The sequence below is a fragment of the Pteropus vampyrus genome, unplaced genomic scaffold, assembly GCF_000151845.1.
Source record: "Pteropus vampyrus isolate Shadow unplaced genomic scaffold, Pvam_2.0 Scaffold56, whole genome shotgun sequence".
Classification (NCBI taxonomy): Eukaryota; Metazoa; Chordata; class Mammalia; order Chiroptera; family Pteropodidae; genus Pteropus; species Pteropus vampyrus.
The window spans coordinates 3,894,322-3,916,426 of NW_011888837.1; the positions used below are offsets into that span (position 1 = coordinate 3,894,322).

A 22,105-nucleotide genomic window follows, 5' to 3' on the forward strand; every position below is an offset into this window, starting at 1 on the left:
AATCTTTCCACAGCCATAAAGTTAGATAAGTCATTACATTATAATAAAAACTGAAAGTTTAATATACATTTATAAAAATCTTAAGTCTTTCTTCCTTAAAAGTATTTTAAATTAATGGTTATTTTGGTTTCTCTCCAGTACAAACTTGTGAAGTCTGATTTAAGGAATCTTCATAAACAGTTCAGAATATATCAGGAAAAATTCATTTATACCATCCTTTTTATGAAGTCTCCTTTTTTGAAATTACATATACTTTAGGACCTCATTTTTTATTTGAAGTATATATTCATAAATATGATCAAATGATTATTTCTCCTTTAACATTCTTTTAGAGCTTGACAAATTTGTTTCAAGTTCTGAATTGGGTTATGTCCGTAACTTCATATAACCTCAATCTTCCCATCCCTTTTCCCCTTTCTTTCTGAGATGAGGTAGCAACTACCCTTTGGAAAACCCAAGATTTTATTTTTTAATAAATATTTAGTAGTTTGCTTTAGATCATTCTCACCTTCCTTACTATTCTAATATTCTTTAACTTGTAGACCAGATATCCAACTGAACTGGAATAGATCTCTTAACAATGTTCCAGTCTTAAGTGTTTTACTTTTGATACCTCAAATTTCACAAATAATAAACAGTTGCTTTTTAAACAATTCCTTATCTTTACTTAGGTTGTGTGAAATGCAATTGGGAGAAAATATTTTGGAACACAAACCTACAGATTAAATTAGGGACAGATAAATGCTGCAGACATCAGTAGTTTATTTAGTCCAAACACATTCAAAATGGAAACTGAAAGAATACTTTCCACCTGAAACAATTAAACTAGATTCTACTAGCATATAATGCTTAACACATTACAGCAATAAAGATGGTAATCCATTGTCTTCTATACCTACTAAAGCCAAGATGGTAAAGCCAATTTGGTTGCAATAGTGTCATAAGGATAGAATATTACCATCAAAAAAAAAAAAAAAAATCAGCAAATAACAGTAATGGTAAATGAATTATTTTTACTCTGGTTCACTGAAAAGGGGACAAAATGTTAAAAGTCCACAGTACTGCAGGTGAACAATCACCATGTAAACTTCTCCAAGTGATGTTTTAATGTTTTATTCATGGTATGTAAAGACTGAAGCTGAATGGCTCTTTGATCTGATTTTCTATTACACTTAACATTTGCCATAACTTTTGGTGCCACAAGTTTTCATGAGTGGTAGGGCAATATCCTGGATTGGAAATTTTATATATATATAAAATGGGAAGGAGAAAGAAAAGAGTTAAGGAAAAACTGCTATAAAACAAAATAAAACACTGACAATAAACCACTTATTTAAAAATAATTTGAATAAAGGCTTCAAAACTCAAAATTAATTTTCTGGTAAGAACTTCAAGTACTACACATCAGAAAGTGTAAAAAGTGTATTAAACAGAAAAAAGAAAAATCCTTAAGTTCCCTCCCCCGCCCCAAATGGAAACTATGAGATATCTATGTCCCCAAAATATATGCAATAGTGCAAGACTTTTCCACAAACATGGAAGACCTCATTCAAGGGAGAAAAAAAAGGGACAAATTTAATTTTACTTATATTGCCCAGTACATGAAAAACAAAATATGTGCATCATTTGCTAGTTTACTAACTAGATAGCAAACAGTTTCAAAATTCAAAACTAGCTTGCTACTATGTCAAGTGCATTTTTTGTTTTTGCCAAGATAGAATGGAGAAGTCTTCCATGCTAACAAGCAGCTTTAAGTGGTCACTCTTATTTTCCCCACTCCTAGCCTGAAACATCGGAGACTCGTATCTGGTATGTACCGAATGTTTCAAGCATAAAATTGAAAATCCTTTGCCATACTTGCAGTTTACTGGAACTTGCTATAAAGACACACAATAATCCAGCAGCTACAAACTTTGCTCACAGAATTGTTTAGAGATTTATGTAAAAATAAAAGATGTCGTCCCAGACTTAAATTCAGAGCCACTTGGGTGCTGACATCAGTTCAAGAATTGTGCAAAATGAATGACAGTTCCCTGCCCCCCAAATAGAAAATGCAAACACTTAAGAGCTGCTGTTCTTTTTTCTCTGAAAATTGCAGTATCCTCACCTCAGGTTTACTTGCCATTTGTGGACTCTGACTGCTTTTAAAATGTCACTAAAAAATGTACATCAAGTTGACTGACTTTTCCAAGCACCTCAAGTGATACGTTTCAATGTTCACATTCACACTGAGACAAGTCAACATAAGACTTACTCAAATAACCGTCTTCCTCCTTCCCTCTCCCTCCTAAACAGAGAACACACGTCGTTAACTGAAGAACAAAGTAAATAATATGCTAGTCAATTTTACTGATTTTAAAGATACTGCAATTTTATACACTTCAATGATTTTTCAACATTTTGCAGCTGTTTGGCTTTGCAGCACAGCAATTCATACACTATACTGTACAAAATTACCAGCAAGACTGGAATGATGTATTAATAGAAGGCACCATCATGCTTATTACATTACCAGAGAACAAAAATACAGTAAAGACAATTTTCACTGTACATAGCTTAAAGAAAGGAAAAAGGGGAGGAGGAGTGTGTTGAGCAGCCAGCCATCCCTGTACTGAAGAGGGGCAGGTAGAAAAATCTTAGATATGGAGCTACTAAATCTGGTCTAATATTCAAGACCGTAGCATTTGAAGTTCCGATTTGTTATTTAGTTCATAACTAAATGATTTATTGTAGTTAAGGTTTATGTGTACACACGCTGGTCACAGCAAGCAGATAAAATGCCCTCATCATTTCACAAACTATTCCCTACTGGAAAAAAAGATGAAAAATTTTTTTCCCCTGTTGCCTTCTGTTGCAAATGTCAATGTGAATGAGTTCATAGTACCCATTAGTGCATTCTGATGAGTGCACAACAAGTTTCTGTTGGTTTGTATATTTTTGGGGGGAGCCAAGAAAAAAGGCAAGATTCTCCAATTGCACAAATTGCACTATTTGTGTTTCCAACATTAACAGGCAGAAACAGTAACACTTAAACAAAATGTGCAGCAGGATTTTTTTTTTTTTTGACTCAAAGGACCTGAATTCAGTTGGGCATGTCCTTTTAAAAAGTTCATTTTGTTGTAGATAGTTTAAGATACGGTCATTTCACAGTCCTTAATTCTCCAAGTCTAGATTTATAAATTAACAATATGAATCTTGTTGTGAAACGGGGGAAATAATGTCCACCTCAATTTAACTCATAACCAAAAGATGCTTTTCACATCAAAGAAATGATAAAAAAGGCTGTGTCACATTCCAAAGCCAAAAAAAATTAACAAGAATGCAAACACGATGAATAATGTACCACTGCCAAGACTGCCAACAGTGGGGCTTCAGCGACGCTGTCCTGTGAAGCGGCCTTCCATCTGCCCGGTTCCTCTTCCAGAGCCAAGTTTCTGTGCCATGCCACCTCTTGGAGGAGGTCCTCTTCCATCCCGGTCACGCATCATTCCACCACCCACTATTCCACGTGGACCACCAGGACCTCGATCATTGCGCCTAATATCCCTGCGATCATCACCACCACCTCTGGTTTCTCGCTCCCTTGCAGCTCTTGTTTTTTTCTCTTCCACATTTAAACGCACTTCCCCTCGAAACATAATTGGCTTTAAAAGGGAAGAAAAAGATTTACATGGGCAGGTTAGACAGCAATAGTAATGCATTGCCTTGAATACTTAAGAAAATCCTAAGAAACAAATTTAAAATGATCCACACCCAGACTTTAAAACTACGAACAAATCATTCTTTGCATAAATACCATTTCGTAGTGAACTATTTTTAGCTTTACCATTAAAAAAGATCCTATATGGTTTAAAAATGCACCAAATTAATATTATATATAACAAGAATAATAAAGGCTTGAATTATGCCCTTTAAGTCACTTACTTTTGCAATTAAGATTCTCTGAACTGGTTCAGAGTCATCAAAAACCACAAAACCAAAATTTGGAAGCTTTCCCCCAACACCCTTGGTATTGATGCGAAGTTCCACAACGTTTCCAAAACCTGTAAAAATATACATTACACCAAGGGTTAAATATTTTAACTGAATACTCTGTGGCCTTAATTGCTCAGGATGAATAACCTTAATTTCTTCACTTCATTTCAAAATAAAAGTTACAAATGGCTACATCCAATGCCAACTAAGATACATTCACCCATATTAAAGTTGTTTACCCCAAAAGCCAACAACTAGTCGGACTGCTTGTTTTGTTAGCCTTCAGCATCTTTATTACAGACCTTTCAAAAAAAAAGTTACCTGCATAGTTTTAGAAAATCAATGACATTTTCTATTTCTGACTTGTATTTGCCAAATGAATACCATCTCCAAACTTAAGACTGATTCATCCAGCTCTTTCTTCTAACCTCTAGAGAAGTAGGCCAGTCAATACTAAGTATAGTCACTGGGAAACACCTGATATAGCCTTTCTACTCTCTTCTGGTAAGTGACTGGTACCTGGAGATATACAAAGTATATATAGAGATAAAAGGTTTTAAAAATTCTAATTACATTATGAAAAAAGCTCTATTATCTTGCTTAATTTAACAATAAAGCAAAAAAAAAAAAAAAGCCACTTACTCATGAAGAACTCCTTCAGTTCATTTTCATCAATATCATGTGGCAAGTTACCAACAAAAAGTTGATGACTGTCTGGATAACGAATTATTCTACGGTTGTCAGATTCATTCTGTTCAATATCTCCTCTGCCTGAGAAAAGGAACAGAGCAGATACTGAAGATTACAATGTCACATAAAAACTAGTTCAAAGCAATGAATGTAAAAATCTTTTAATAACAATACTCCTGTTTTAGTTTAATAAGATATCTCCTTGAACAGTGGTAGAAGTGCCTATTATTAGTAGGTTAGTTAGAAAACAACATGACACTAAAGTGTAAAGTGAGAGTATTGACTAGATTGCTAAAGCCCCTTCTAGATCTACTTATCTGAGGGTCAAACGTTAGTAGTACAAGTATTCCTCCTTAACCAAACTTTTGCCATCACCCAGGAGCCAAATACATTTCAGATAGTGAGGTATATTTGTACTAAATATTTGTTTAATATTTTGAAATTCAAAAATTAATCTTTGGTTGTAATGAAATTACAGCCAAATCAGTAAATTTAACAGTAATAATACCTCATTATGTAGACTTTTATATATATGTTAGGGTGTTCATATATACACACACATATATATAAATCTTATTTGATCCTCCCCAGAACACAAGGAACACAGGTATATAACGAAAGCACTGCACAAGAAAAATTTGTGTAATAATAGCTCATAATTTAAGGGTCTCACGTGAGATGAGAAACTCAGTGGCAAAGCTAGGACAAACCCTAGCTCCTCCCATGACTTCTTGTTTAGTAAACACTTATTTTACTTTTGTGGGAAAAATTACATATTCTAAATTTGATGTATACTATCTCCCACCTCCTCCCAAAAGCAATCTAAACATACTTATAGAATTCAAATAAAAGTGCTACATATATTAGCTAACAATGGAAACAAGTCAAAAATCATGGCAACTTACTTAAAACCTAAGACAATCAAAATAAGAAGAATCAGGGTGTGCTTATTGTTTATCTGTGAAGAGATAAGAGTGCTAAGTAAGAGAGTAGGTTATTGGCAGCTCGGTTTTGATTTCTTAGAACCAGTGACAATAACCAAATAATACTTGTTTCAAAATTATTTTATACCTTCAAAATACAAGTATGTATGGCATGTCAGCTAATCCTCCCTTAAAAGTTAAGCTGTTTTGCCCCAGACTGTATTTTAGCAGGTTACTTAAACCTTCAAGAATTTTGAAAATAAAAGAATTTGTGTATAAGACACATTATAGTTTTTTTTTAAAGTTCAGTCTTTTTCAACTTTTCAAGCACTAAATGCAATGCTAAATTCTAAAGGCTAGCAAAGAAAGGACTGACTCACCTGGTCTTGGTCCTCTAGGAGGGAAACCAGGTCGTTCTCTAGGTCGTTGTTCACGAACACGAGGTGGCTGAGACTGAACTTCTGGTTTAGCTTCAACTCTCGGCTAAAATATAAGGGAAAAACACATTATAAAGAAACACATTCCACAGAAGAAAAACCAACTAAAGCAACTACCAAAAGTCAGTAATAAGCATAATAGTAATTTTAAGTTTAGAATGTTTTTAACATAGTGTCCTATGTACATGAAAAATAAATTTTTATAAAAATATTCTGTACCAATCTAGGACTGTAGGGTAGGTTTTTGTTTTTCCCACTCAAGACCATGTAAGTCACAATAAGCTGGTTTTTACAACTGCATTTTAAAAATAAAGCTACAACCACATTGAGACAGCATAAAAGGTATTGGCATTGCTATAAAAAAAAAAAAATCACAAAAAATGCAAGATGAGCCACTCCATGTAAATACATATACGAAAGAAAAAGAGCCATATTTATCTTAGAAAGACAAGAATATATGACACATACTTTCTAATTATCTAGTTAGCTGCCTTTCAAATATGTAAGTGTTCAGAGCAATATCCTCTAATAAATAAATCTTGAAAATTAGTATTTTGATAGTTCGAAATATGCAACGTGGCTTACTCTAACATCTAAAACTACTACTTTTAAGTCAAAATGCACACAAGAAAACAAGATGGAAATGTATATATAGTATCTCAAATCGTCACAGAAGTCCTTTAAACCTTCTGTTGTTCTTCCTTAGGAAAGGTGTGCATTTATTTAAGGACTGACCCCAACAATTTTCCTTAACTGCTTCTTGGAAGGTGACAGGGGGAGTAATTGGACATTTAAGATGCATTCCAAAAGTTTCTGTTAACTGCTGAATTAAACACATATAATTAAAGTAACGATTTTTAAAACAAAATAACATCTGCATCTATTACCTTTTCCTTAAAACAATGGCATTTTCTGTATTCCCAACATCTTCAGGTTGTCTACTGCCCATATTTATTTGTGGTCCAAGGAAGAAATAAAACATATACACCTTCAAAGGATGCGGAAAACACTTGGCAGAATATGAAGAACATGTCCTCAAGTCAGAAAGCTAGCAATTTCAGTGCTGTCTTTATGGCTGATCATCTCTGAGAACCTCAGTCCAGGCAGTAGCTCAAACTCTTTCATCATTTACAGTAATTGAGATGTAATTTGCAAGGACAAATTTTGATACAAAGTGTTATGCTTCCTTCAAAAATAACAATTTATTGTAAATGACTTTACCCACTGTAACCACTTAACTCCTACACTAGCAGTTTTTAACAGATTTGCCTTTCTCTTCCCAAATTCTTTTTCCATACAGATTTCCCATTTTCTTCAACAAGATGGAATTGCTTTCCATGTTCTACAATTTTGCTAGTTAAAAAAAATTTTTAATTTTAACTCTTCAGGTTTTTTTCAGTTATTTATATGTATTTATTCTTATAAAGACCGTATCTTAACTCATTTCTACACCACCCAAAAAAAACCAAAAAAGTGTTGTTAGATATAGATATTTAGGAACTATTGATTCATTTAAAATTAAATTACTTTCACAGTTCTCTAACCCAAAATATGTAGAAGAATACTGAATGCCTGACAAAGGAACCTGAGTTACAATCCTGAGACTGTTGCTATCTATATTTGGAAATTAACACTATAAGTTAATTTGACCCATAATGTGATACCTTAAAAAGACAATTATTTAGAAATTTCAACTAACGGGGCTTAAAAGCACAACTTGAATATGAATGTAAACAGAATTAAAGAACAGATGTACTCTAACGAGTTTTGATGAAGCTATTGTGTTTAGGAAATTAATAATAAAAATAGCAAATGTGCTTTTTAATTTAAAATCTCAGAAAAACCTCAGAATCATTCAATGTAAATATTATTAAAGAACTTGAGGCACCTTGATTGATTCAATTTCTTTTCAAAACAAATTACCAAAACAAAAATAACTACAACAAAACAGAAAATTCATTATCCTTTAAGGATTTAAAAGTAAAACTATAAATTTAAATAATTTTCAACATCTTACAAATAATTCATACATTAATTTAGCAACCTTTTAGTATACATCTGATGCTAATGCAAGAAAAATACGAAACTAACAAAAATCTAACAAAATCCTTTCGATAACTGATTAAAATATGTCACCTAAGCCACATGTGCACTTATAATTCTTCAGGCTCAATTTCATGATTAAAACTATTTACTTCAACAAAATAAAATGGCTAATAGACCACATACTATTTCAGGGCCTTAGAATTACCTCCATGTAACCAGAAAGTGTGCTCACATTACAAATCCCACAAGTGAAAATCAAACAGAATATGAAATAAAAATGGAATCAAATTAAGTCAGTAACAAGCAAAACCACAATAAACAAGTCCTTCAATTAAACATAAGATACTTGAAAGAACTAATCAATTTCTATACCTTATCTTTTTACCAAGAAATTAACTTACGTAATTCTAAATTAATGCCTACCAATACCCAAGAATTAGATTTAATTCTTATTTTATTAATAATCTATGCTAAAAGTGTTAAGGAAATAAATACTACATTAAAGTAACAAAATAAAATTGAAGGGTATATTAAATCAAGTGGAAAAATCATAAATCCATTCTAAATACAGCCTAAAGAGATCAGAAATTTCTCTTAAAATTTAAATTATAAACATTTAAAAATCTTGTTTTAATAAGGGTGTGGGCTGGGAAATACAATCTAGTCTCCTATAATTCAAACACTAACTTCAAAAATGAATAAAAAATTCTTTTCTTAGGCAAGAAGCTAGGCTCTAATGTAATTTAGACATGCCTTAAATATAGTACTCTTCTTCTCTAATGTAAATAGAGATATACTGCCTTCCAAAGGGCTAAAGAAACCTATAGGTTTGCATGAGCCTGGTGTCCATGCTGTCCAATTGCATGAATTCAAAGCCTAGCCCTACTATTTATATACCCGTCTGACGTTAGGTGAAGTACTTTAGGCCTCAATTTACTTATCCGTGAAACAGGAACAATAATAGTAACCACCCTCAGAGTGGTCATGAGGATTAGATGAGGATAAATATAAAGTACTTTGACAATGCCTGGTTATAACAAGCATAAGCTATTTTAACTAGTAGTTAAGTTTAAAACAAATGTAGCCAACTCTCTGAAATGGTATTTTTACATTCCAAATGCAAATCTGATAAATCAATCCAGAAGTTATTTATCAGGTCTCGAGATGAGTTCAAAAGCACAATCAATACTTAGTAAACTAATTTTCTTTATTAAGATAGAATCCTGGTTTGTGATCTGAGGTAATTACTCAACATTTTCTGAATATCTAACTGAAAACAACAGGTATCATGAGCCATGTATTCTATTATGTACCTGATTATGTGTACCAACATCAGAAAGAGTGTCTAATAATTACTAGCTACTTCTGAAACCTCAAAGTTTCACTGTTTAGAGCATATTAACGTATATACAAACAATTGTATATGCACTAACCATTTTAAATGTAAATTTTCTAGCAGAATGAAGTTTAACTCAAAGTGTAGGGAAAAGAATTGAACACACTTTTTAACTGTGACTATGAACTTAATTTAAGTTAATTCTAAACTATACCTAATAAATGTAGTAGCCAGTGTCTTATTTTCAATGTTTTGAAAGCTCTGAAATGGGTAAGATGACAAACAGACAAAAAGCAGAATACTGGAATGATCAGTTAAGGTGAACACTACAGTCATAAGTTGGTACAGGCTTCAATTAAATGGTATGAATCACTTATTGAGAAGAGCTTAGGCAGTGTATTTTAGAAAGTATTCTATTTTTTAAAAACGGTGATCCTTTATAATGCCACACTACTTTGTGCCTTTCCAAATTTCTTCCTTAAAATATTTCTGCTAAATAAAATATAACTTTTAAAAAGGAACTTATTTTGGTTATTCTAAGAAGCCTTTTAAATGATACTACATATACTGGTAAAACCAACTTAATCTGTATTTCACACACCCAAGCCCCAAATACCACCTATGTAGAGATGATGAATGGAGATTTGGCATTTAAAGTGGGTGCACTGACATTTAATACAATTTTTGTATATTTAATCCATAATTTCTGATTGACTCATTTAAAAAAGTATAAAAAAGATAAGCAATTGGCAATGTAACAAGGATACAATCCAATGTGTTCACAGATCGGTTACCTGTGAGACTGGTGCTTTAACATGGGGTGGAATTCCAGAGGAAGAAACAGTACCACTAGGAGGCAGGTTTTTACTGGTCACTGAAGCCCAGGAGAAAGCCTGCAGGAAATGCAACAAACCTAGACTACTAATCATGGAAAACCACCAACATTCCTATATGGAAACTTCCAAATATATATTCTTTTTCATTTCTAAACTATTGCTCTATATTGGAGGACTCCTAAAAGAAAGGCACACACACACATGCCAGTCTATGTGCCAGCTTTCAAAATCTCATTATGTGAGATTATTTGACGGTTTTGTCTGAACTACTAAATAAATCCACAAGCAAGTTCCTATATGCTCTAAGTAGATGAGCAAGTAACAAACAAAACCACTAACGACTACACATGATAGAAAAATAAGAGCCTAATAGAACCAATTTCTTTCCCCTTTTAGGGAAAAACAGGGTGTGTGATGATGTTAAGGGGAGAGGGGAAGGACAGGAAAGAAGAAAGTACTAGCTGGAAACTTTAGCAAACATTCACAAATTGAACAAGGAATCTCCTCTCACTACCCAAATATATTTTAACCTTCTACTTTTACAGAAAGATAAAAGATGTTTCAGATAGGCTTAAATGATACAACTATGGGTGTCACTCATCTTTCCAAGACAGTTTAATTGGTGTAGTAAGGAAACTATTCTCATTTAAACCAGAAATAACAGGCATCTCTTCTTTTAATATACCAACTCGTTTAAGTTGGGAAGTTGCATGACTCACTGCATCTGTACGTAGAGAACTTAATAGAGAATGGAAGAATAACTCTCAGCTTTATACATGGACCCAAATAATTTCATGTAAGATACTAAACACTGCAAACAAAGATTAATCCTAAATTTCACTCTGAGGGGTATTTTTTTGGAGGGGGTAAAGGGAATACAATGAGATTTCCTCGGGATTACAAAAAACCCACAGCTTCTTTCATATCCATAAAAAAGCAGTTTACTATATTAAACAATTTAACATAATAGAAGAAAGGTCATACTTCATTGATGGCATCAAATATGAAAGTGTGATATTATAGATTAAAGAGTTCCTCTGATCTAACCTTTGGTGGTTCTTGTGGCAGAGAAACGGGTTCCGCAGGAGGAGGAGAAGACGACTTCTCCTCTAATTCTTCTAAGTTCTTCTCCTCTACTGGTGGTTTCAGTTCTTCAGTCTTTGTTTCAGATTCTGGCTCAGGTTCAGGTTCATGAGAGGATTCTTCCAAAGGCTCCTCTATGCCATTACTACAATAAAATATTTCATTTACTTTTCAGTGTGAGTGAAACAATCAATTCAAATAAGATAAAACTCAGTATTTCTCTAATCTAAAAGACGTAACTAGTAATAAGCTATTTTGAAGCCAAAGTCCAACGAGAACTAGAAGGCAGAAGGGAACAATATTCTCAAGCATTTCTTCAATTCCACTGTTTTAAAACTGGATTACTAAAAATATTTACTTTAATAAATAACTATAAAGAAACTCCAGGTTTAAAAAATTGTGTTGTCCCAAACACTCTACATTATCAGTAAGTGATCACAGTTCTGGGCCAAAGTGTGTTCAATTTTTGAAATAAAACAATTATTTCCAAATTTCTTGCATAGTAAGTACTCAAATACTGGCCTGATATATAGATTTATCAAAGATTTACTTCCAACAATAACTCTAGGAACAAAAACTACTTTACAACTAACTACACCATAGCTTAAACCAAATTCAGCCATGCAAACACTGTTCTTACGTCACAGGGTGAGCTTCATAATAACCACTGTTAGTATTTTCTTGCACAGGTTCTGGAGATGGTTGCCTTTCTTCTTGTTCCTCTTCTACTTCATCTTCTGATTCTGGCAATACATAATACACCACATCTCTTTTTAAGAGGCTTAGCACAATTTGATATACATATTTTTTAAAAAGTTCTCTTAAAAAACTTGAGCAAGTAAGATAAAGTTTGGTATTCACCCTATTTTTAAAAAAATTTATTAATAAGAAAAGGGTAGGAAATAAATGATATTAAAGCCATAACTCAGTTTCCTTTGTCATATCTATTCCATAGGGCAATAATAAAGAAAAGGAAAGAATTGATGTATATCAATGGAAAACCAATTAAGTAATTATGGTGTAGCCAAAAAAATTGACATCTGACAAAAAATATATTAAAAAAAAAGTAACCTTTGGGCCAGCATAATTCCATTTTTATAAAAGTAAGTACTGGTAAGTGTAAGATCCAACAAAATTCTGTAATATGGTTATCTATAGAGGATGAGACTGGGGGGGGAATTTTTCACGTTCTATTTTTTTTTATAAAAAAATATAGTGATTTTTATGTAATTTCATATAATAAACACCTATATTGTTTGTAAGAAAAATCAAAAGGAACAAAACAAAGAAAAGGGGTTTTGACTCAGTTACAATATAGGGAAAATTCTCTAAGTTTCACACTTTTCACGTCCTTAAAGAGTAATAACAGAACCTTTCTACTTTGAAAGTAACCTCACCTTCATCAAGTTCTGGTTCAGAATCACCGAATACTTCATCTTCGTAACGAAACATATCATTATGAACGTAAAACTTATTCGGAACGGATCCCTATAGAAAAACAACATCCAAATACACCGTAAATACCCATAAATGTGGCACAACAAATTACACAGCATATTTTATTTCTATTTTAGTACTATGTAGAAATAATGTAGACTCCATAATTTTCCAAAGTTGAACATGCTATCATGTTAATAAACTACAGAGAATCACTCAAATATTGAAACTCAAGAAATGCCTACTCAATGTAAGAGAACCAGAACCAATTAACAAATGGAACTTTTCCATTTTAACATGTAACCTAGTAAACATAAAATACTTTTTGTATTATATCTGTAATCCTAATAAATGTACACATTTGCATGAGTTTAACTTTTACTTTGAAATACTCAAAGTGTACAAGTGCACGCACTCACACAAAGCTCAAATAAATTATATCAACAGATTCAGTAAAATTTCTCAAAAAAGCCACATGTATGTATATCTAAACAAAAAGAAAACTCTTTGGACATGTAAACCACTTAATAACAGACAAATAATATCATATAAATGAAATAGAAAAATTACGTGAAATGAAAACTTACTTCAGGAGCCAGAACAAAGGTTTGCATAAACTTTCTCTCTGGCTGTCCACTATTAGATAGCAAACCCATGACCTGGACAACTACTCCATCACTCAAGGTTGCATGAGCATCCACATGACGAATTTTAGTATGACATTCACTGAAGTTCAGAGATAATACTTTGTGGTGTATATCCTTTATTAGAAGAAGAAGGAAGGGAGGAAATACAAATTCTTGCATTACCTATATGACACTACCAAAAGAACTTCACCAATTTCCTTACAATTTGTTGACTATTTACTTAACCTTACTGCCTCATTTGAACCCATTCCACCGTACTATGTATTACTGCCAGACTGATGTTCTTAAATCACCATTTTTAATATGTCACCTCTCTACACAAGAAATCACAATGGCTGTTTCCCATTATGCAGTAATATGGGCTTTATTCAGCTTTCTCCTACCATTCTGTATTAAATAATCATTGACACAAAATGTGTTGACTACTCCTTGACCTCACACCTAATTTTACTTTACTGTGTGTTTGCTGATGCCATTTATTTTACTTTCAATTTCCTCTTATTTGGTAAAGGCCAAATCCTGTAATTCAGAATCTAGCTGAAGTCATAAAGAATATATACTTCTGTGCATTCCTGTAACATAAGGTTTAGCCTACATTTGTACAAACTTAATACACTGTCTCAACTGTTTCATGTATAAAATACATCAAGCATATAAAACATCCCATCTTCCCCTGTGTATCCACTCCAATGCAATACCATGTTTCACACAAAATGTTTATAAGAACTCAAAGCACATCTAACAATTATTCTAACATAAATTCCAGTTACAACTAATGATCACATTCAAGAAGAAATTCATGGGCACGAGAAAGCTATTTTTCAAATCTCTGTCTTAACAAACAAAAAATCTAAAATGTACATATGAAATTGGGACTTACATTTTGGCCATAAACAGCCTCCTGGGGCTTTCCACTAGCATCTACTCCACCATGAACATAGGAAGAATTCCTGCCGTAAAACCTGCAAAACCATTGATAATGATTAACATTCAATTATCAAGAGAACTTTAAGAGGGAAGAGAGTTCTGGTATCAAAGAGTCTTTAATTTCCAGGTCTGGCTCCCTCACTCATTAGTTGTGTAAGCTTGAACACACTCACAGTCTGTAAGTTCACTTTCCTTGATTATAAAACAGAACAACAGTGACTACGCCATAGGGTTTTTGCAAAGATTAAATGAATAATGACAAAATTCTTAGTGTGCCTGGCACAATGAATATACGCTCAATCATCAGCTATTTTCATCTGCTTCTTATCATATCTATTTTTTATTAAGCGGAAGAATGAGATATTCAAAATATATTTTAAATACTGATACTGTAGTAATTAACCCATTTTTTTTCCTATGAGATATAAAAACTCAAGTTATCTAGATTTGTTTGGGAATCGGATGCTGTCTAACATTCTACTCAGAGTTCCAAACAATTACTAATTCTTACAAAGGCTTAGATGAAAACAGTTAAGATAGATTTAAAATAACTGAAATAATCCAGACTACTAAAAAATCTACATTTTAATATCCAATTTCTTGTTAATATTTTTTTATGCTGCTCTTAAGTATATGATGTTTCTATGGCATTACTCAAAGCAATTAGAATTAATATCCTTCTAAACTAAGGTCATTGAACATGCAGTTAATGTTCTCATAAAGAATCATAATAAAACATATTAAAGACTTCTTCTATGCCAAGTCATGTTCTCATGCATTACATATATTCATTTAACCCTAACAGCCTCATGAAAAAAGTGCTATTATCTAAATGAGCAAACTGAGGTTCACAAGAGATTAAATTAAATCAGCTAAGATCACACGCTTATCAAATCGAGCAGCTAAGATATGAACCCAGACAGTCTGGTTCCAGAGTTCATGCTTTTAACTGCTACCCACATTTTAAAGTTTATACTATCTCCTCTCATGACTACTGGCAAGCATGTAAACTGCTATTATTTATCTGCAGGATAACTGGTTCTAAATGTGTGTAAGAAAAGCCTTTAACAATCCTACATCTAGGTACTTATACTAAGGGAAAAAAATAGAAATGTACACATAAATACATATGTAAGAATATTTATTAGTGTTAACATGTGAAAAATAGACTAAATTTTCATTAATAGGGAAACTGGTTATGTAAGGTATAACAGAATTTTGTGTTGTTATCCAAAATGATAGTGGAGAGCCTAATTGCTTTAAATTTTACTTTCTATCACTAAAAACATTTCCTTGTTAAAAAAAATGCTAAAAATGCTAATACCTACATTGTAAAAAGATTAAATTTCAAATAATGAAAGGCCTTATTATTAATTCCATCCCTTCAACCCCCAAACTCCTTCACATACCCTCAACAAGAATGTTTTTATTTTTATAATTAGAAAAATGTACAGGTGTTCATTGTGGGGTGGGTAGTTACTTCAGAATACCCAGCATCCTTAGAGAACCTATAGATAATATATATATATTTATCCTTAATTCACTTGGCTAATGTGTTCTACAACAAATATTTGCAAAGCCTAACTTACAAAAGTCTCATTTATTTTCCACCTGCTAAAATATACCAGGAAGAACAAAAACTATAAATACTACTCACAATATAAATCAATTTCATTTCAATCTCTCAAAAAAATAAGCTTATAAATTCCAACTCTTGCCAAAATATCAAACAAGGATACTGTTGCTGTTTTACCAAGGAATACTATGTTGCAGATCAATCAGAGGAAATTTTCACAAGTACAATCACTTAATAGACTCATTTCGTAACATTGCTATAGAGAACTTTGAAATGACCATGTAAACCCATGATTTCAAATTGCAGATTAGAACTCACTAGTTGTCAAGCCCAAGGTTTTTAAAAAATGATATAGAAATTACTAGAATATATAATTTTGTGCCCACAAGTGCATTTGTGTAAATGTAAATGTGTTATATGACGTGAAATGGTTTTCTTTCTATGGATTTCATCTAAAACATTTTTAAAAATACTGGTTTTAGCCATCAGGAAGTGAAAATATTAGATATGGTTTGCAAAAATACTGTCAGTTCATGAGACAGTAAAGACAGTAAGTCATATTCAAGAAAATAAAACTAAATAAAAATATGAAAATAATCCATTTAAAATTTACCTGTGTAAATATTCTGGAGCTTTATTCAGCAAAGTATAATACTGCCTCACAAACTCCCGCCCTACAAGCAGCGGACTGGGCTTCTCCATAACCATTTCTTTGCTGCACAATGTCAAATGCTAAGGAAGCAAACACAAGAATAGTAACTATTAAAGAGTTGTCTTTGTAACTTCCATGAAGTAAATTTTCTGAGCCATACAAATGGAAATAAAGAAAATTAATACTATTTATTAAAAAGTAGTTTACAACAAAACAATAAATTCCCAACAACTACTAGTAACCTCCAACGTGTGTATCTCCCATCTCTATTTCTTGATCTCACTTATCCCTCAAAAAGGGGAAGTAAGTAGAACAGTTCTTAAGCAGAACAGAATGAAAGAACACCATATCCAAGTCTTTCCATTCACAGTACCTTTCTTTCCTTTTGGGAGTCATTATGTTCTTGAATGCCAATGGTTTGTTTTAGAAAAGGAGGCAGAGAGCACAAGGCAGGGCTGGGAGATTACACTTATGGGACAGTACTGACTTGACTTGTGTCTTCCTCATATTCTCTCTCCTAGGAATTTATTTTCAATATAATGATTACCACTAAAATCAGCAATAATCTCAGTAATCGAAGATAGTAAGCTTTTTACACCTGGTGTAAGTCTTTCCAATCTTTCTTTCCATTAAGCATCTAACTACATACAAGTCCTGTACTGTTCATAGTAAATGAAATTACACTGGAGAACAAGACAAGACTCTAGCTCTCAAGAAGTTTATAACCTGTCATGGAATATAAAAAAGCAAACAGAGAACAGAATGGATTGGGTGCTATGCTAAAGTACCTCTAAGTTGAAATCTCAAAAAGGTCAAGAAACACAAACACAAAATAAAATCAGAATACATCTCTCATCATTTAAAGTAAATGATTTATATGTTCAGAGCCACTAAAACTGTCAAAATTATAACATTTGGAATTAGAGAAGCAAAAAATAAGAAAATGTCACAATACCTACGTGTGTATCTATTAGTCAAATCAGGATGGGATTTAAATTCCTGTCTAACAAATCTCAATGTTGGTTTTCTTTAAACAAAAAACTATTAAGCCGCCATAATCATTATAATTGTGACGCACATTTTTAATAAAAACCAGACACCAACCATAGTGGAGACTACAGACTAGCTCTACACAATGAGTGACTCCCAATTCAACTTTTACATAATGCTCTATTAGCTTCACTGTTTTGTTTTTTGTTTTTGTCTTTTATAACTGTTTTTAAACTCTGTCTACAAAAAAACCCCAAAATCTGTTTAAATTTTTATATAATGCCTCACTTGCTTTCAAAAATAGTTAATTCATTGCTTCCAGTGGCAGGGTATGGGGAAGAGGCAGTAAGTAGCAAGAACTCCTAAAGCAGACCAAGAAGCAGGCCAAGAAGATATAAGGGGAAGATAAGGCTTTCAAACAAACAAAAAGAAGAAGCTGAAGGAGCTTAAAGTGAAGGCCTTGGGGAAGGTTGCCCTGGCCAGAGGCAAAATTAAGAAATCTGGCAAAAAGTAAGCTGTTCCTTGTGCCTCAGGTGATGGTGACTCTTACTTTCATTCCTGTTTAATTAAACATCTGGATTCTCTGCCATAACATCTATTGTTACCTATGGCTAGAATGAAGTGCTGTCTTGGAGTCAGCATTTAAGTTCATTTAAGAATGAACTTTGTTTTAAAAAAAAAAAAAAAAAAAATCATTCAGTGGCTTCAGTTCTCATTTTTTCCTACTTTAACCATGAAGTGTGAGTAAATTCAGCCCAGAATTCTGCCAGTCTGTTCTTTGGTCTTTACTCTGCCCTGAATTCTGTACTACCTACAATTAAACAAACTCATTTTATTATTCACAAAACAGAGTTAGATACTGTCATTTCCGATGCCATTAGTTTTCTCCAAACCTAAAAACTTCCAATAAAGATTAATAGACCCTAATGTGGAAAAGGACTCTTGTTTTTATTATAAATAGCTAAAATGTGGAAATTACACACTTTAATACTGTAACGACTGACGTTCAAAATAATACCAAGACACAAGAAGATACTAACTCACCCTCTAATTAAAAAAATATGTACAAAATAGTTTTGTTCAAATGGTTAAAGACAAGAATGCTATTAGATTATTTCTAGGTTTAGGGATTCTCATTTTTTCTCTTCTGTATTTCCACATTTTTCTACAGTGACGCTGTGTCATTAATCCCAAACTTCCCATCACATTTATAAAGTACATATTCACTTACCATTTTTGTCACTTCCATATAACCAATAATCAAAGTAAAAAATGATACCAAAAATACTATCGATATCAAAAAAGGTTCAAAATACTCTAATAAGTTATTATAACAAAGTTCAACAGAGGCTACCTACCACCTGGACAGTCAGTCACTAAAGTATTATGATCTTGATATCATCTATTTAGATCAGAGCTAGGCAAAAGGACAAGCAGCGGAGGTAACTTGAAAAGTTAATTTAAAATGCTAAGTGAGAAAAGGCAATGCTAATCTGGTAAAACCTAAACAAATAGCTATACATAAGAGGCTATGCAGAGCCCACTCTTTCAAGGTGTGGTAAGCTCCTGCAGGGATAAAATGAAGATGTTACTCAGAGAATGGTGTTTAAATTAATTAAACTGACTTAAATGTAACTTACAGATCGGTTACTTCTTTACCATAGCTGATTTAAAGTGAATCAGAATTTAGAGAGCTAAAGTGTAACTGACAGGAAGTCAACCACATCAAGAAGAAAGTAAAGGCATTAGGGGAGAAAAAAAGTGCAACCTCACTAACTAATCTATTTTTTAATAACAGATTAATTTATGTGTTCTACGCAAACAACTGCCATCTTGTCTATTTTCTCCCCTAGAGTCAGAAAATTAACACTTCAATAAATAAGGAATGCATCAAGGAAGCACTGAGAACAAATTATAGATGAACCACCAAACAAGGTAATTTAGGACTTGGAAAATTGAGTAATATGAAGTTTCTGTTTATCATTCATGCATGGCCAGTGTACATAAGAAGGTCAAGGAGGGACAAAAGGGCCAAATTACACACTCAGAATAAATGTGATTACAATTAGAACTGCGCCATTTTTATTATTCACAGCAAAGTACCCAACTCATAGGTAAGCAATTTCTGAGATCTGGGTCCTTCCTTTTCTTCTTAAAAAAATTTTATCAAAACAAAGCAAACCTCTGAACATGGATTAAGAAAAAGATTTTATCTCAGGCCATAAAAAGTCATGACCTTTTCTGATTTCAATTTCCTACTTTGCAAATTGAGAAGTGACCTCTGGTCAAGCCTAGAGACTATGCAGTTCAACAAAGATAGATAGCCAAGATTGTACAAAAAGAATCTTCAGAAGGCTGTCAGCCTTTTGCACCTTCGAAGTGCAATTATCCTCCAATCTTTTTGGCACCAGGGACCAGTGCTCCTATGAGAATCTAATGCCTGATGATCTGAGGTAAAGGTGAGCTGGGATGCAAATACCGATGAAGCTTCCCTGGCTCCCCCTCCACTCACCTCCTGCTGTGCGGCTCGGTATGGTTCCTACACTGGCCGGGATGAGTTGGGGGTTGGGGACCCTGCTCTGATATATTTTTGGAGAAAGTGAAATTCCATGTATTAAACTCCACTTGAAAATGTGAAGATTGCTGTCATACTGGGACGCACAATGTATAATTTACTCTTGCCTGTGTCAATTAAAACTTATCAACCATATCTATTCATCCAGATACCAACATGATTAGATCCAACTTCCCTCACTATTTATGTGAAGTAGCTCCAGCTACTTCAGATCATTATACTCTCCGATTCTATCTATCCCACTTAAAATCCCTGTGTATTTTCATCAATATCCTTTTATTCATTTCTATTTCTTAAAATGTTTCCTCTCCATTTGCCTAGACTAGTTCCCAAAGCGCATCTACTCAAGCTCTCCTGGGAAACTGCTCTATGTCAACTGTCATCATCTTTTCTGAATCTCTTCATACCCATTGAGAGGGTAGTGGAAGAGAGGAAGTAACACATATATACAAATAAGATAGAAAAGAAAATCACATTGGGCTTCATGCTCTAATATACTGAGTTCCTCAATTTCAAAATAATTTTAAAAAACCCAACTTATCAACCAAAATTATCTATCACCCTTTATTCTTTCCATGCCTGAAACTTCAGCTTTTAGTTAAGTACTTAGATTTTTTGTTTACTTTTAGTTAAAAATTCAGTGAATCACGAGTATATTTGCCCCCAAGGCAAACAACCTGAGGCTACATTAGTATAGATAGATGTAATGTCGAAAATCAGCAGACAGTTCTGTTCTACTCTGCAAGTTAAATATAATGATTGAAGAGTGAACACAAATTACAGGATGGTAGATTTAGGTTCAATATAAATATACACAAGAATAACCCAAATAGTGCTATTTCATGAACAGCCAGTCACTGCTGTTACTTATTCCAGAGACTAACTGAAAAACCTAGGAGAAATATTGTAAAATAGTCACATGTCCAAAAAAGTTTGATTAGGTTGCTCCAGTGTCAAGATTTAGACGTCTATTATTAACAAGAACCAAGACCTTTGACTCCTATTTGAATACTCATTCCATTCCTTCCTATCAAATGATGGAAACTCTATGCGTTCATTTGGGTTCAGCTAAAATACTGTCCCCTGAAAATTTTTCCTGTTTGCTCAATAGAATATAATTGTCTTTCATCTGAATTCTTATGGCACTTTTTAAATCACATTCTGCCCTAAAGTACTAACTATGCATCTGTCTTAAGTCGTCTTCTTTTGTATTCCCCTCTCAAATGTTATAAACTGAGTTTACCCTTGAATGTAATTCTCTGGAATGTCACAATTCTTCTCAAAAATCCAATGACCTCTCTCTCCTCAGTCCTGTACCTCTCTGCATTAACCACTTCCTAACACTTCTAGATTTTTATGATGAGGCAATGACATACCACCACTTCACGCCTATAATAATGGCTAACATAAAAATCTAAAAACACTAAATGTTAACAAGAATGGGAAAAGTTGGTAAGGATGAAAAAAATGTTACAGTCACTTTGAAAACAGTATGGCAGCTTCTTATAAAATTAAACAGACACACTTCATATTACCCAGTAAGCAACCTTACTCCTACATATTTACCCGAGAGAAATGAAGCATGGGTCCAAAGACCTGTATGTTGTTTATGGCAGATTAATAAACACTCGAAAACTGAAAACAACAAAATGACAATTAGCCAGGTGAATAAATAAATTGTAGTGTAAGTCCATATAATTGAATACTGCTCAGCAATAAAAGGTCTCACTGATATATGCAACATCATGGATAAGTTTCAAAATATTATTCAAAGCTAAATAAGTTAATCCTATATAATTCTATTGACATACATTCTGTAGAATGCAAAACTATAGAGCTCAATCAGATCAGGGGCTGGAGGTAGAAGGGAAAACAACTAAAGAAACACGAGGGAACTTTAGGGGTGATGAAAATATTTTGTATCTTGACTGTGGTGGTGTTTCATGACTACATGTCTGTCTAAAATCATATAATT

At 33.1% G+C, this 22,105-nt stretch overlaps 1 protein-coding gene across 5 annotated transcripts in view; it reads right to left on the minus strand.

Annotated features, from left to right (window-relative positions):
* Positions 1-742: 742 nt before the first annotated feature.
* The window catches only part of G3BP2 (G3BP stress granule assembly factor 2), a 67,933-nt gene continuing 46,570 nt past the window's right edge, over positions 743-22,105 (minus strand). For 3 of the 5 annotated variants that reach the window (XM_011360548.2, XM_011360547.2, XM_011360549.2), the window contains exons 2-12: positions 16,527-16,645; positions 14,291-14,372; positions 13,351-13,524; positions 12,724-12,814; positions 11,967-12,069; positions 11,291-11,471; positions 10,202-10,300; positions 5,969-6,071; positions 4,618-4,746; positions 3,925-4,043; positions 743-3,644 (exon numbers count right to left, since the gene is read on the minus strand). In XM_011360548.2, coding sequence (XP_011358850.1) covers positions 3,372-3,644; positions 3,925-4,043; positions 4,618-4,746; positions 5,969-6,071; positions 10,202-10,300; positions 11,291-11,471; positions 11,967-12,069; positions 12,724-12,814; positions 13,351-13,524; positions 14,291-14,372; positions 16,527-16,621 — 1,449 coding nt within the window. In that variant the 5' untranslated portion in view covers positions 16,622-16,645 and the 3' untranslated portion in view covers positions 743-3,371. The remainder of the gene's footprint in view (positions 3,645-3,924; positions 4,044-4,617; positions 4,747-5,968; positions 6,072-10,201; positions 10,301-11,290; positions 11,472-11,966; positions 12,070-12,723; positions 12,815-13,350; positions 13,525-14,290; positions 14,373-16,526; positions 16,646-22,105) is intronic. The other 2 variants (XM_011360551.2, XM_011360550.2) reach the window with 1 other exon arrangement.